Raw genomic sequence first — 16865 nt, 5'->3', positions numbered from 1 at the left:
TCAAGCCAGCCTTAGCGGGTTTGGCTCAGCGGATAGAGCGTTGGCCTGTGGCCTGAAGGGTCCGGGTTGGATTTTATCAAGGGCACAAGCCCAGGTTGGGGGCTAGATCCCCAGTAAGGCGGCATGCAGGAGGCAGCCAATCAATGATTCTCATCATTGATGTTTCTATCTCTCCCTTCCTTTCTAAAATCCATAAAAATATATTTTAAAAAATTAAGCCAGAGATGAAGGAGAGATACATAAAGAGACCCTTTAAGGGTATGGACTGATCAATATAAATCATCTCTCTCTCTCTCTCCTGCCTCCTTCATCTCCCTCTTGTTTTCCTTCCTTTTCTCCTGTCCATCCTCCTCCTCCTCCTCCTCCTCACCTGCCTCCCAGTTCTTTAACTTTAGTACCAGCTTATAGTGTCACCTCCTTTCCTCTATAAGCTGTCCATCTGGTTCACTGCCCAATTCCAGCAGCCCAGAGTCCTCCCAAGTTAGGGCCATGCCCACAGGGCAATTCTGTCCAGGAAAACAATTTTAATAGCACAGCGCTGAGAACAGTGTCCTCAGCTGGATTGCTGCCAATTATTTGGTATCCTTGTACAAAGCAAGACTCACCCTAAAATAAAAACTGCTTGCAGACCTAAGCAATATGAATATATATTTCGCATAGCAGATTGTGCCAGCCCACATAAATCTGTTTAGAGATCGTGCTCACAGAGCAACTTGTTTTTATTAAAATAAACTCATTTGTAAAAATTGTAAATATGACTGATTCCAACAGCTGCGCGGCTCCAGAAGTAAGTTTTTAAGCCCCAGATTGGCACAGTTAGAAGAGCCTAGATTTTTTTATGCAAATGTTTTGTGGTTTGTCATACACAGTCGGGTATGGCAAAATTTCAGCACTGTTAGAGATGAGAAGTTGTCCAGCAGGTTTTAAAAAGCACAGCGCTTAGGCTATTCAGAGCCTCTTCTACCTTTGGAACGGTTGAAAGAAATATTTGTAGGAAATGAAGAACTTTGAATCAAAAGGTCTAAGTGCTGGTATCACTGAAGAGGAACAGGTTTTTTGTTGTAATTTCCTTCTGTTAGGATTTTTCCTTTTTCTACTCTCGGTGAAAAAGTCTTCTATAAAACATGATAGCATGAAACAAATGAGCCAAAAAGACTGCAAACTAAGACACTTTAAACTTTTAACCAGAGTTTGGTGAACTTGAGAATGTAGTACTAGTGAAATTCTAATTCCCACAATTCTAATGGCTACCCCCGAGGTGAACAAATGTTCCTGCTAAAGCTAGTTCAGACCGAACAAACTCAAAGTCAAGTTAGGGCCAGGTCATTTCCTATTCCTGTTGGTCTTTGCTTTGGGAAAAATAAAAATGTTATTGATAATAACTGTAGCCAAAACCGGTTTGGCTCAGTGGATAGAGCGTCGGCCTGCCGACTGAAGGGTCCCGGGTTCGATTCCGGTCAAGGGCATGTACCTGGGTTGCGGGCACATCCCCAGTGGGAGATGTGCGGGAGGCGGCTGATCGATGTTTCTCTCTCATCAATGTTTCTAACTCTCTATCTCTCTCCCTTCCTCTCTGTAAAAAATCAATAAAATATATTAAAAAAAAAAAAAGATAATAACTGTAAAGGCAAGTTACTATTGTTGGTAAATGCCCCACCCCCTCCCCTCCTCCCCTATTTCTGTATCTAGCATAGGACGGTTTATATAGAACTACAGAATCAGGAAAAACTGATCTGTCAGTATTTATTCAAGGAGTAAATGTTTATACACATAAAAGAAATTATGGCAGCCCTAACCGGTTTGGCTCAGTGGATAGAGCATCGGCTTGCGGACTCAAGAGTCCCAGGTTTGATTCCGGTCAAGGGCATGTACCTTGGTTTCGGGCACATCCCCAGTGGGGAGTGTGCAGGAGGCAGCTGATCTATGTTTCTCTCTCATGGATGTTTCTAACCCTCTATCCCTCTCCCTTCCTCTCTGTAAAAAATCAATAAAATATATTTTAAAAAAAGAAATTATGGCGTCATCTGGTTTGGTTTATTCATTGGTACATACTCTATCTCCATAAGAAATGGCTATGTCAACACTACATCTGAAAAAAAAAAAAAGTGTCAATGTATCTTTTTTGACCTGAAATCTCACCATACAAGTAAGCCTATAGGCCCACCCAAGGAGAAAGAGATACCAGAGTGAAATAGTGCAATGCTTCGTTGTGTTTCAGTCTTAGCAGAGGAGTCCAGAGCAACAGTTCTAAAATAATGTGTGTGGAAATTGTTTAAAATATAGATTCTCAGACCCTGCAGAGAATCAGCATAAAAGTGAAGTCTACAGGTCACTAACAAAAGTGTCACCAGCTGTTGGTTAAATGCAGATTCACCCCCTTATCCCAGACCTACTGAATTCACCTCCCCTGGGAGCAGGGTCTGAGAATCTATATTTTAGATTATCTCCCACCACCCACCTCCCCCGCCTTCCCTCCAAGATTCTGCACTCTGTTCCATGCTTCCATGTCTCTGGATTCACTCTGTTCATCATTTAACAACTTGTTTTGAAAAATACTTGCAAAAGACAGTTGAGGAACAATATAAAAATATAAGACATAATTTTTCACTTTATATACAAGAAAGTACGTTCTCACTTTTTTGCCCGTAGATATTTCAGATTTCATAATTAAAATGAGAATTATAGCTTAAAAGCAACTTTTAAATATTTACAACATATTTTCATTACCAAAGCAACTTGAAGAAAAAAAAAAGATAAAAATCCATCCATTGTCCCCTCTTCCTGACCACTATTAGCATTTTGGTATATTTTCAGATCAGCTGTTTTTGTAAAACTTTTTTTAAAAATTAATTTTTGAGAGATAAGAGAGAAACATTGATTTGTTATTTCACTTATTTATGCATTCATGAGTTTATTCTTTTTAAAAATATATATATTTTATTGATTTTTTTTACAGAGAGGAAGGGAGAGGGATAGTTAGAAACATCCATGAGAGAGAAACACTGATGACAGAGAAACATTGATCAGCTGCCTCCTGCACACTCCCCACTGGGGATGTGCCCGAAACCAAGGTACATGCCCTTGACTGGAATCGAACCTGGGACCCTTGAGTCTGCAGGCCGACACTCTAACCGCTGAGCCAAACCGGTTAGGGCCATGAGTTTATTCTTGTATGTGCCCTGACTTGGAATTGAACCCACAACCTTGGGGTATCAGGACGATGCTTTAACCAACTGAGCTACCTGGCAGGGCAAAATCAGCTATTGATAGATAAAACAAAATACACGTAGTAATCTCTGTTTTCTTTCCTACAAGGTTATTTGGCATAAGATTATTCAAAAACTGTCATTTTGGATAGACATTTTCATTTAGCTAGTATTTCAGTGATTATATTTCATGCAACAGCTGTGAGGTGAAGGTTCAGCAGAAGCCAGGGAATTCATTTGCGTGATAGCAATTTACATTTTCTCCCTAGTGGGGTGGGGAAGGAGACTTAAGAAAAATTTAAGGAAGAAACAGAAAAAAGACATGAGACATATTCTGTGGTCCTAAATATGAAATAAGCAAACCAAATGAAAAACATAATTACACCAAATAAAATTGGGGTGACTTATTTTCCTTCCTAAATAATTAGAGTAAAAGCTTGTCTCTTTTTTAAGACCTTGATTTTTCTAAATATTCACCACAATAAATAGCTATAATTAGGATTCATCACACATAATCAGTTTCCAAATTATTTCATGAATACATTATCTACTGCAATGAGCCCCATTTACCCCCAATCTTTACCAGTTGAAGTTTCACAATCATCTTTTAAATCAATACTTTTAGCAAACAAATGTTTGCATGTCCAGGGTACCTATGTTTGGCATTCTTTGATCCATTAAATGTTTTAGTCTCAATATATTTTGGATATTTAAACCATTTTGATTTGGCATGTGCTCTGAAGGTAGTAGTATTCCAAGAGCCCTCTCACTGCATGCTAAGTGCTGTTCTCTGACTCCCAGCCAGAGCTCGGATGTTGGCAGGGTTGATTGCTCAAATGTAGTGATTTTATTTTCAACCTTTGCATACTAAAATTACTAGTGCATAGCCTAAACCTGAAGCTTCCAGAGTTTTCCTCTTAAAAACGGAATAAAAACGTAATTGAACATTGCTATAAAATAATTCAGATAATCTTTGAAATTGAAGAAATGTGAAAATAGGCTGTCACAATAAAATTAGTGCTGGTTTGTGACATTCAGTAATAGCTGAGAAACCTAAAAAAATGTATAGTCATTCTTGGGGCATGTTTCATATTTTCCTACTTTTACGTTATAAAGGCAGCATCTTTGGTTGGGTCCTCCCCATTGTAGATCCTGAGTAAAAGATGTGAGAGCAAGGAGTTATTTGGGAGGGGATGCCAAGAAGTACAAACAGGGAAGTGAAGTGGGACAGGGAGGGGAAGGGCGCTCATGTAGAGCGCAGGTCCAGGCAGGTATAGTGCTGGGACCTAGGACTCAGCCACAATGGAGAACATGGAGACAAAAATGTTGAACACACCTCAGAGTTGCCCCTCCCAAGGCGCTAAGGAGCTGGGTACCATTTACCAACTCCAATCCGTATCTGGCTGGCGGCTACTCCTGGGGATGCTACCTTCCCTTCACATCCTGTATGAACCACGAGAAAACCCTCAGGTGGGGTTACAGAGGTTTGCAGGAGGTTGCCAGTGGCACATACCAGAATGTTGAATGCTAATAGTATATGAGTGTCTGTTCAGGGGAGGTGGCTAAGAACATGGGTTTCCATCACACAGACCTAGTTAAGTCCTGATTCTGCCACTTATGTGTGAAACTGAGCCAATTGCCTAAGCTATCCAAGCCTTAGCTTCTTTTGTAAAATACACTAGAATTTGCCTCCGAGGGTCTTTCAAGAATTAAAGTGAGATGCTGCACAAGACAATCTTCTTCCTCCTCATCTTCTGAGGAAGGCTCATCTCAAAGGGAGGGTTGTTCTTTCTCGGCAGCATTACTTCCAGACAGTAACTCCTTCAGTTCTGGAGGCTAAATTGGTACCGCGAGGCCCAAATCAAAGTGTTGGCAGGGCTGCACTCCTCCGGAGGAACGAGGGAAGAACCTGTTTTCGCTTCCTCCAGATCCCAGTGGCTGTCAGATTTCCTTGGCTTGTGGCTGCATGACATCATTCTTTGACCTGATGGTCACATTGCCTTCTCTTCTAAAACTTCATTCTGTCTCCCCTTCCTAGGATGCATGATTGTATTTAGGGCCCACACAAATAATCCAGGATAATCAAGATCCTTAATTGAATTACATCTAAAGGACCCTCTCTCCTGAGTGTACCCAGAGGTCAGAGTGGGACCATCCAGTTTGCAGCTCCGTGGAACCATAAAGGACACACTCAGGGGGCAGACTCAGTGAGCACCAAAGCCCCATTGAAGCAAGTCTTGCCCCAGAGGGGTGTCTCCAGCACAGAAGTTCTCCCACTGCAGACACAGCTGATTCTCACAGCCAATTGGCCTGGAGGTCAATTCCTCTCAGCGATACCTACAACAATCAAGGCTTAACTACAACAAGACTATGCACAAAGACCACAAGGGGGTGCACCAAAAGTGTCCTCCTCAGGTAATAGGGGAGGCTGAACCATTGGGCCCTAGAGGACACTTAGCACAGAAAACCACTTTATAAACACAGGGAAGCATAAAAAATGCGGAGACAAAGAAACAGGACACAAATGACAGAAATGGAGGAAAGCAAACTACTGGATATAGAGTTCCAAATCACACTTTTAAGGTTTTTCAAGAATTTTCTAGAAACTGCTGATAAACTTAATGAGACCTACAAGAAATCTAATGAGACCCTCGAGGTTGTGATAAAGGACCAACTAGAAATTAAGCATACACTGACTGAAATAAAGAATATTATACAGACTCCCAACAGCAGACCAGAGGAGCGCAAGAATCAAGTCAACGATTTGAAATACGAAGAAGCAAAAAACACCCAACTGGAAAAGCAAAATGAAAAAAGAATCCAAAAATGCGAGGATAGTGTAAGGAGCCTCTGGGACAGCTTCAAGTGTACCAACATCACAATTATAGGGGTGCCAGAAGAAGAGAGAGACCAAGATATTGAAAACCTATTTGAAGAAATAATGACAGAAAACTTCCCCCACCTGGTGAAAGAAATAGACTTACAAGTCCAGGAAGCGCAGAGAACCCCAAACAAAAGGAATCCAAAGAGGACCACACCAAGACACATCATAATTAAAATGCCAAGAGCAAAAGACAAAGAGAGAATCTTAAAAGCAGCAAGAAAAAGAAAGTCAGTTACCTACAAGGGAATACCCATACAACTGTCAGCTGATTTCTCAACAGAAACTTTGCAGGCCAGAAGGGAGTGGCAAGAAATATTCAAAGTGATGAATGCCAAGGACCTACAACCAAGATTACTTTATCCAGCAAAGCTATCATTCAGAATTGAAGGTCAGATAAAGAGCTTCACAACTCCATCAAAAAACTACTAGACTTAATACATGAATTTGGCAATGTAGCAGGATACAAAATTAACCCCAAGAAATCTGAGGCATTTCTGTACACCAATAGTGAACTCTCAGAAAGAGAGATTTTAAAAAAATCCCATTTACCATCGCACCAAAAAAATTAAGCTACCTAGGAATAAACTTAACTAAAGAGGTAAAAGACCTCTACTCAGAAAACTACAGGACGTTGAAAAAAGAGATAGAGGAAGACATAAACAGATGGAAGAATATACCGTGTTCATGGATTGGTAGAATCAACATCATTAAAATGTCCATACTACCCAAAGCAATCTATAAATTCAATGCACTTCCCATTAAAATACCAGTGGCATACTTCACAGATCTAGAACGAATGCTCCAAAAATTCATCTGGAATAAAAAAGACCCCAAATAGCTGCAGCGATCCTGAGAAAGAACAAAGTGGGTGGGATCTCAATACCAGATATCAAGCTGTATTACAAAGCCACTGTTCTCAAAACTGCCTGGTACTGGCACAAGAACAGACATATAGATCAATGGAATAGAATAGAGACCCCAGAAATCAGCCCAAACCAATATGCTCAATTAATATTTGACAAAGGAGGCAAGAACATACAATGGGGCCAAGATAGTCTCTTCAATAAATGGTGTTGGGAAAATTGGACAGATACATGTAAGAAAATGAAACTAGACCACCAACTTACACCATACACAAGAATAAACTCAAAATGGATAAAGGACTTAAATGTACAACGGGAAACCATAAAAATTCTAGAAGAATCCAAAGGCAACAAAATCTCAGACATATGCCGAAGCAATTTCTTCACTGATACAGCTCCTAGGGCACTTGAAACTAAAGAGGAAATGAACAAATGGGACTACATCAAAATAAAAAGCTTCTGCACAGCAAAAGAAACCATCAACAAAACAACAAGAAAACCCACTGTGTGGGAAAACATATTTGCCAATGTCATATCTGATAAGGGCCTAATCTCCAAAATTTATAGGGAACTCATACAACTTAACAAAAGGAAGATAAACAATCCAATCAAAAAATGGGCAAAGGATCTAAATAGACACCTTTCAAAAGAGGACATTCAGAAAGCCCAGAGTCATATGAAAACATGCTCAAAGTCACTAATCATCCGAGAAATGCAAATCAAAACAACAATGAGGTACCATCTCACACCTGTCAGGCTGGCTATCATCAACAAATCAACAAATGACAAGTGCTGGAGAGGATGTGGAGAAAAAGGAACACTTGTGCACTGCTGGTGGGAATGCAGACTGGTACAGCCACTATGGAAGACTGTATGGAGTTTCCTCAAAAAACTGAAAATGGAACTCCCATTTGACCCTGTGATCCCACTTCTAGGAATATATACCAAGAAACCAGAAACACCAATCAGAAAGGATATATGCACCCATATGTTCATAGCAGCACAATTCACCATAGCTAAAATCTGGGAACAGCCTAAGTGCCCATCAGTAGATGAATGGATTAGAAAGCTGTGGTACATCTACATGATGGAATACTATGCTGCTGTAAAAAAAGAAGGAACTCTTACCATTTGCAACGGCATGGATGGAATGGGAGAGCATTATGCTAAGTGAAATAAACCAGTCAATGAAGGAAAAATGCCACATGATCTCACTCATTCATGGATAATAAAGACCATTTTAAACTTATGAACAATAATAGATACAGAGGCAGAGCTGCCTCAAACAGATTGTCAAACTGCAGTGGGAAGGCTGGGGAGGTTTGGGGGGCAGGAGGTAGGGGAGTAAGAGATCAACTGAAGGACTTGTATGCATGCATATAAGCATAACCAATGGACATAAGACACTGGGGGTAGGGGAGGCCAGGGGATTGTCAAGGGCGGGGGAAAAAAGGAGACATATGTAATACTCTTTGTAATACTTTAAGCAATAAAACAATAAAATAAAATAAAATAAAATAAAGAGCTTCACAGATAAGAAAAAGCTAAAGGAGTTCATCACCACCAATCCAGTATTATATGAAATGCTGAAAGGTATCCTTTAAGAGGAAGAAGAAGAAAAAGGTAAAGATACAAATTATGAACAACAAATACACATCTATCAACAAGTGAATCTGAAAATCAAGTGAATAATCTGATGAACAGAATGAACTGGTGATTATAATGGAATCAGGGGCATAGAAAGGGAGTGGACTATTCTTGGGGGGGAAAGGAGTGAGGGAGATGGGGGAAAGACTTGGACAAAAATCCTGCTCCTATGGATGAGGACAGTGGGTGGGGAGTGAGGGCGGAGAGTGGGGTGGGAACTGGGTGGAGAGGAGTTATGGGGGGTAAAAAGAGGAACAACTGTAATAATCTGAACAATAAAGATTTAATTAATCAAAAAAAACCTGTATTTATGTGAAATGTCCCCCCTCCCCCGCCCTTCCCATAGGCATATCCCTGGAGGCATATCCATACAGAATGCAGATTAGAGACTAGTCTCTGTTAACACTGCAGAAGTACCAGTAGGGAACCTCTTTAATACCTGGCATGGATGAAAGTTCCAGGTCCCGACTCAGCCTTTTCTGACACAAACGTGGCTTGGGGCAGGGGAGTTAGGGGATGGGGTGCCTGGGACACCTCATTCCAATCAGGGGAGAGGGAAGTATAGGCTCTCCACGCGGCCTTTGCTGGCCTGGCTGGGATGCAGCCACAGTTCTTTTCCGGGGTATTTGGCTGGAACAGCATAGTGATGGTGTAAAAGTCTTCTGTCTTAGCAGATTGCCCGTTTCCTATGCCTTTGGCAAAGCGGCCTTTGGTTGTTTATTTTTTCCTGCACCCTTGGTTTTTCTGAGTAGTCTACTTCTCCAGTACCCTATTTGGAATATGTGAGGCAAAAATCATCATTTGGGGACTTAAGTCCAAAGTGTCTAGCCAATATTCCTCCTTCTCTCCATCTTACAGAGACTTCTTTTTTTTTTTTTTTAATTAAATCTTTATTGTTCAGATTATTACATTTGTTCCTCTTTTTCCCCCCCCCATAACTCCCCTCCTCCCAGTTCCCGCCCCACCCTCCGCCCTCACTCCCCACCCACTGTCCTCATCCATAGGTGCACGAGTTTTGTCCAGTCTCTTCCCACATCTCCCACACCCCTTTCCCCCCCAAGAATAGTCAGTCCATTCCCTTTCTATGTCCCTGATTCTATTATAATCACCAGTTCATTCTGTTCATCAGATTATTTATTCACTTGATTCTTAGATTCACTTGTTGATAGATGCATATTTGTTGTTCATAATTTGTATCTTTACCTTTTTCTTCCTCTTCCTCTTCTTAAAGGATACCTTTCAGCATTTCATATAATCCTGGTTTGGTGGTGATGAACTCCTTTAGCGTTTCCTTATCTGTGAAGCTCTTTATCTGACCTTCAATTCTGAATGATAGCTTTGCTGGATAAAGTAATCTTGGTTGTAAGTTCTTGGTATTCATCACTTTGAATATTTCTTGCCATTCCCTTCTGGCCTGCAAAGTTTCTGTTGAGAAATCAGCTGACAGTCGTATGGCTATTCCCTTGTAGGTAACTGGGTTTCTTTCTCTTGCTGCTTTTAAGATTCTCTCTTTGTCTTTTGCTCTTGGCATTTTAATTATGATGTGTCTTGGTGTGGTCCTCTTTGGATTCCTTTTGTTTGGGGTTCTCCGCACTTCTTGGACCTGTAAGTCCATTTCTTTCGCCAGGTGGGGGAAGTTTTCTGTCATTATTTCTTCAAATAGGTTTTCAATATCTTGGTCTCTCTCATCTTCTGGCACCCCTATAATTCTGATGTTGTTACGCTTGAAGCTGTCCCAGAGGCTCCTTACACTATCCTCGCATTTTTGGATTCTTTTTTCATTTTGCTTTTCCCGTTGGGTGTTTTTTGCTTCCTCGCATTTCAAATCATTGACTTGATTCTTGCGCTCCTCTGGTCTGCTGTCGGGAGTCTGTATAATATTCGTTATTTCAGTCCGTGTATGCTTAATTTCTAGTTGGTTCCCCAATATAGCATCGAGGGTCTCATTAGTTTTCTTGTAGATCTCATTAAGTTTATCAGCAGCTTCTAAACAGTTCTTGAGAGACCTTAAAAGTGTGGTTCTGAACTCTATATCTTCCTTTGACAATTTTGTCCTGTTTCTTTGTCTCCGCATTTTGTTATGCTTCCTTGGTGCACCCCCTAGTGGTCTTTGTTCGCAGTCTTATAGTTAAACCTTGATTTTTGTAGCTAATCCCAGGGAGGGTTTGACCTCCAGGCCAAGTGGCTATGAGAATCAGCTGTGTCAGCAGTGAGAGAACTTCTGTCCTCTAGGGAGGTGCTAATTTAGCCTTTGCCTGAGGCTATCCAGTAAATGCCTCTCTGCAGGGCTTGGGTAGGGCGGGTCGCACAGGATCAACAGGGTGGGCCGGAGAGAGCAGTTATGGCGGCTCTCAGTCCTGTCCCCAGGGGCTCTGCCTCTCTGAGTCCCAGCACCCGCTGCAAAGCTGGGAGAGAAAGCTGCACTCGCTCTGACCGAAGCCAGACAGTCCCGCTTCTCCCGTTTGAGTCTGGGTCCCTAAAGACTCGCCTGTATCTGGAGCTCAGAGTCTGCGACTCCCTCCCGATTGAAAACAACAACTGCGCCCTCCGCCGCCAGCCCGCTCCACGCACTCCGCACCTCAGAATTTGACTTCAGCACTGCGCCTCCTCTGAGTGCCCCTATGGGTTTCTCTTTCCTCCTAGTTGTAAGACTTCCACTCAGCCAGCGTTCCTGTGGTTCTGGGTGATGTCCCTTCCGTCTTTTAGTTTTACTTTTGAAGTAGTTGTTCAAAGCAGCAAACTCCGGCGTTAACCTATGCCGCCATCTTGGTTCTCTCCCAGAGACTTCTTATATTTGTTTATATACAGGGTGAGGCAAAAGTAGGTTTATGGTTGGAAGTGTGAAAAACACAGAATTTAATCTTGTATGATTGCTTATTAATGAATGTATTATTTTCCATATGAACAACTGTAATCCGACTGTTGCCCAGCCCGGTGGAGCACCAGGGTGTTTCCGCCGTCCGTAGCAAGGGGAATAGGAAGAAGCAGATCAACTGTACTCTATCCTCCTCAAATCTGCTGTCCAAGGAACTGCCCCTTCTGTTTTATAAACAAGTCAGCATAAGCCTATTAGGTTCATATTTATAACATTTTCTGAAAAAAGGAAAAAAAATACACACTGTCTTATTTTTAATGCATAGTGTGGCTGAGATGTCTGCCATGAAGAGAATACTAGGTATGGGAAGGAAGAGAGGCAAAGAGGCCATGCAACACGCAGGGCCTGAGCGTGGCTCTCGAAGTCATCGATTCAGTTCCGAGTCCTTCAGTGTCTGTGAAGCCACGGCTGATGCCACATGTGGCTTCCCTGGGAGAAGCTTGGAGAGCCTTGCAAAGAACTCGGGCGACCATGAAACCTCTGTGCCAGGCAAGACTTTGCAGACTGGTCAATTGCGAAATCCTTAAAAGTCGTTGTGCTTAAAGATGTCACAAATTTTTTTTAAGCAAAATTACATTTGTCCCAATTTTCCAGAACTTTTATATCATAATACATGGCTGTCAACAGTATGCTACCTGCAGAGATTAAAGTATAAAAAATGAAATATACTTAGCTATGGCTTTAGGAGAGATACAGTTTTAACAATAAATGAGAAAACGGATCCTTTTTCAAAAAATTTCATACAATAAAAGAGAACGTTGAAAAAAAAAAGAATGCAGATTAGTGACTGCCTGGGGCTAGGGCGGGAGGACAGGGAGGGGGCACTGGGAAAGGGAGGCGACTGTTACTGGGTCTGGGTTTCTTTGGAAGTGCTGCTAACGTCCCACAATTGGCTCCTCTGAGGGGGCGTGGCTAGGCCCTGGGGGCGTGACTCTCGGGGCGGGACAAGCCGGTTTAAAGCCAGGCTGAGGCACAGCCGCCCAGGCGGCGGTGGCTGTTACTCCTGGAGCCACGGAGGAGTGCGCTTGCCTCTGTGTCCTGACCTCTTCGAGGGGATGTCAGTGTAGTCAGGAGTGCCAGGGCCCAGCTGAGACGGCAGTGGCCGATGGCAAGCGGTGTCCTCAGAAGCGCCAGCACTCAGCTGAGATGTCAGCAGCCTACTGCAAGCCGGCCCCGGCCCCGGCAGAAAAGCACATTGAGGCTGACAAGGCAGCGGGGTGCTGTGCGGGGAGTGGAGGAATCGCGAGTCCCATGCCGCCCCCGCCGCCCCCGCCCTGCTCACTGCAGGACCTGCCGGTGGAGATGCTGGTGGAGATCTTCGCCTTGCTCCCCAGCACCGATCTGCCCAGCCTGGCCCTGGCCTGCACCAAATTCTACCACATCCTGCACACCGACAGCATCTGGAGACGGCGCTGCCGGGAGGAGTATGGCGTTCGTGAAAAGTTGCAGAATCTGGAGACGATAGGTATGTCTTATCGAGAAGTCTATGCGAAGCTGCTCCACCCATACAGACACATTTTGGGATTGTGGCAGCTAGATACTGAGGGCTATAGAACACTGCTGAATGTCGTGGTGGACGGCTTAGGCGTTACTGGTTGGACGTACGGGCCTTGCTTTAACACCCGTGTGGATGGCCCACTGCAATTCAAACCCGCGTTCAGAATTCGCCTGACAGAAAGGAAGTCAGCCGTGGTGGAGTGCATGGAAGGCCGCCACAGCAGGCCCCACCACCGCCAGATGCAGATTCAGAAGGACAGGCTCACCACCCAGTGCAACAAGACAGACCACCGAAGGGATTCACCAACGCGGCTTAGGGACGAATGGGGGCGGGTGCTGGTGCAGGAGGACAGACAGCAGTATGACTGCCTGACCTACCGCCGCCTCTACCTCCCGCCGAGTCACCTGGATGACCTCATCAGGCCAGGCCTATTCCAATGCAAATGCAATGCCTATGACCTATCAATTGCCATGCTCAGCTTCCATGGGAAGTATGCCAGGGTCACGAAGGTCACGGGAGACTCCAACCCGAGTTTAGAGATCCACCTCATGCGCCGCATCCAGCTGCCAGATGGCGAGATCTTCCGCAATTTCAACGAGCTCTCCCGCGTGGTCCAGGAGATTGACGAGCAGGTGATCCGGAAGCAGCAGCAGCAAGAAGACGGGACTGAGGACAGCGAGGGCCATGGCTGGCAGAGCCCTGCCCAGCCCAGCGTCAGAGTGTCCGGGGCTGCAGCTTTGGAGGAGCCGCCTGTTCCCTTTGTTCTGCCTGTGGGCGTGCTCTCAAGAGACCAGAACTACCCCCGAACCTGCAGGGTGTGTTTCTATGGCGTGGACACTCATACTTATACCGTTGCCTTACATGGCTTCGCCTACACCAGGCGCTTCCCTGGAGTCTTCATCCTGTTCGATGAGAACCACTTCGGGTTCATCTCGCTGCAGGTGAATTACTTCATCCTGTTCGGCAGAGTCCAGAACACCTTCCAGAATGTGGAGGCACCATCCCCCCAGGCCTTCCTGGAGGTGCTCAAGAACATTCAGTCCGGACCCCCTGGGAGGAGCAGCTTGCATACACTTTGAAGATTTGACCTTCTGACCAGGTTACCCACCTTTGTTTGTTTTTTAAATCCTCACCCGAGGATATTTTCCCATTGATGTTTAGAGAGAGTGGGGGAGAGAGGGAAAGACAGAAATATCAATGTGAGAGAAACACATCAGTTGGTTGTCTCCCACCCAAGCCCTGACCAGGGCCAGGCTGGGTAGGAGCCAGCAACTGAGGTAGAAATAAACCTTAGACCAGTGGTCTCAACCTTCCTAATGCTGCGACCCTTTAATACAGTTCCTCATTGTTACAAATTGAACATAATTAAAGCATAGTGATTAATCACAAAAACAATATGTAATTATATGTGTTCCGATGGTCTTAGGCGACCCCTGTGAAAGGGTCGTTCGACCCCCAAAGGGGTCTCGACCCACAGGTTGAGAACCGCTGATCTAGACCTTCAAGAAAGGCTTTCAAGTCCATTTGAACATGACACCTGTGTGCTAAAGGACTCAGTGACTCATTTAGCGTTTGCTTCCTAGAAGAAGCAAGTCCTTAGTAAGACCTTTGGAGACCCCAAGCACCAAAAACAGTCCCCAACTCTTTATGTATACTCTATGCCTTTGTCGGTTAGAACTGCATTCCACTGTCAATAATAGAGAGCCACCCAACAACAGCAGTTTAAATAAAGTAGTTTATTTCTCTGTCAAGAAGTCCAGATGTAGTTGAGGGCTTCAACAATACCCTGAAGTTATCATGAGCAAGGTCCTTTATTTTTCTCATGTGAGAAAGTGGGCATGGGTTCTATCTTTGTCATCTCAGAGTCCAAGATAGCTTCTGGAGTTCCAGTCATCCATATGTATACCATCTGGGCAGCAGGTAAAAAAGGAAGCACAGAAAGGCAGAAAGAGCTCTCACCTCCTTCCCTTCCAAGGAGCTTTCCCAGAAATTATGCACTTTCCTTTGTATCTTGTTGGCCAGAACTTCGTCACATGGCCACCTCTTGCCACGATATAGGAACAAAAACATAATTTCCCAGTAAAATACTGGGAAATTGTCCAGGGCTTTAAAATATACATATTTTTATTGATTTTAGAGAGGAGAGGGAGATAGAGAAACATCAATGAGAATCATCGATGGGCTGCTTTCTGCAGGGTCCCTACTGGGAATGGCTGCCGGGAGCCGGTCCATCCTTGCTGTTTCAAAGGACCTGGCATATATGGCATACTGTTCTTAATATGTTTGCTCACCTTCTTGGCACTATGTGTTTTAACCAAGGTCTCCTCTCTGAGAACGGTTGCTTCCCCAGGAAGGGATTTTCCCCTGAAGTTAGGGAGGGAATAAAACCCCTCAACTAAGTGCCAGGCGGGTAATTAATCACTTTAACTATGAACAATCATGCTTAAGCTACATAATCTTTACTCCCTGGAATGGAGATAAGAAACGCCCTAACCTTTGTAATAGAGATTGATAGGATTGAATCAACTGGTATAAATACAGATGTAACAAGACAGCAAGACACAGAACTTAGAAGACAGAACCAAGAGAGACAGAATCTAGGCACAGAACCTACACAGAACGTTCTCTAGAGACAGAACTTCGTTGGAGAGAACATGGCAAAAGATCCTGGACAGAAACTGGCCTCAGAACCTAGAGACAGAACCTAGCGAGAGAACATGGCAAAAGATCCTGGACAGAAACTGGCCTCAGAACCTAGAGACAGAACCTAGCGAGAGAACATGGCAAAAGATCCTGGACAGAAACTGGAGACAGGACCTAGAGACAGAACCTAGCGAGAGAACATGGCAAAAGATCCTGGACAGAAACTGGCCACAGAACCTAGAGACAGAACCTAGCGAGAGAACCTGGCTGAAGAACCTAGAGAGAACCTGGCTACAGAACCTGGATAGAACATGGCAAGAGAACCTGACTAGAACCTGGTGACTGAACCTGGCTGGAGAACCTAGCAAGAGAATATGGACACAGAACCTGGCTGGAGATCCTAACCAGAACTTCACTGGAGATCCTGACCAGAACTTGGCTGGAGATCCTGGCTAGGCTGCTGATCAACTGAACACTGTCTCCGTGTCATTCCTTCTTCGCCGACTCCGTCCACACCTTTGGGGACCCCTGGACCTGCTGGGGTTGGACCCCAGCAAATGGCATTGAGCCAACAGCCTGGGCATGTGTCCTGACTGGGAATCAAACTGATATTCTGGCGTATAGGTTGACACTCAACCACTGAGACATACTAGCTGGGCACCCAGGACTGTTACCAGGAATGAGAGAATGGTATTAGAGGGCAAACTAGCACTCTTTTCCTTAATGTCCTATTATGCAATGTGTTTTTACTCCCACATTATCCCTCAGCAAAAAATAAGTAACTTATATTCAAATCCTAACGAAGTCCCTCATATTATAGGGCAATCTCATATGCATTATTTTGTGCAAAAAAGTAGTGTGTGTGATGTGTGTGGGGGTGGTGGTGGTAGTGAAGATGTGAGTCTGAAGTAACCACAATACCACAGTACATATTTATAGGGATCCCCAAGGCAATCAGTTAAAATAAAAAAGCAAAAGAAGAGCATCACTCCCCATTACTTACCAGTAGGCTGTGCACAGTGATCTTCCAAAGGGCGGGAAAGAGTAATTTGACATTGGAGAAACCTGAGAAACATTACTTCTGCCACATGACCAAGATCAATCAACAGTCATGTTACATTGATAAGTGACCTTGATATGGTCACTTTACTTTTGTGATCTTTCTCCCAAAATCCAGTGTAGAAAAAATAGACTAATTGCAATAGAGGGGCATCTTCCAAAATACTTGACCCGTAGTCCTCAAAATCAT

The 16865-nt window shown here is 43.8% G+C and overlaps 1 protein-coding gene across 1 annotated transcript; it reads left to right on the top strand.

Moving 5' to 3' along the window:
• The first annotated feature begins 11750 nt into the window (after nt 1-11750).
• On the top strand, nt 11751-14313 carry LOC132220107 (F-box only protein 31-like). The gene is made up of 2 exons (XM_059673047.1): nt 11751-11775; nt 12452-14313. The coding sequence occupies exons 1-2, from the start codon at nt 11751-11753 to the stop codon at nt 14050-14052; spliced, it is 1626 nt and encodes a 541-aa protein (XP_059529030.1). The 3' UTR covers nt 14053-14313.
• Nucleotides 14314-16865: the final 2552 nt, after the last annotated feature.

This window comes from Myotis daubentonii, chromosome 17 (genome assembly GCF_963259705.1).
Source record: "Myotis daubentonii chromosome 17, mMyoDau2.1, whole genome shotgun sequence".
NCBI classification, from domain to species: Eukaryota; Metazoa; Chordata; class Mammalia; order Chiroptera; family Vespertilionidae; genus Myotis; species Myotis daubentonii.
Note: the sequence above shows the minus strand (reverse complement) of the source record. Positions and strands in the feature narration are given on the sequence as shown.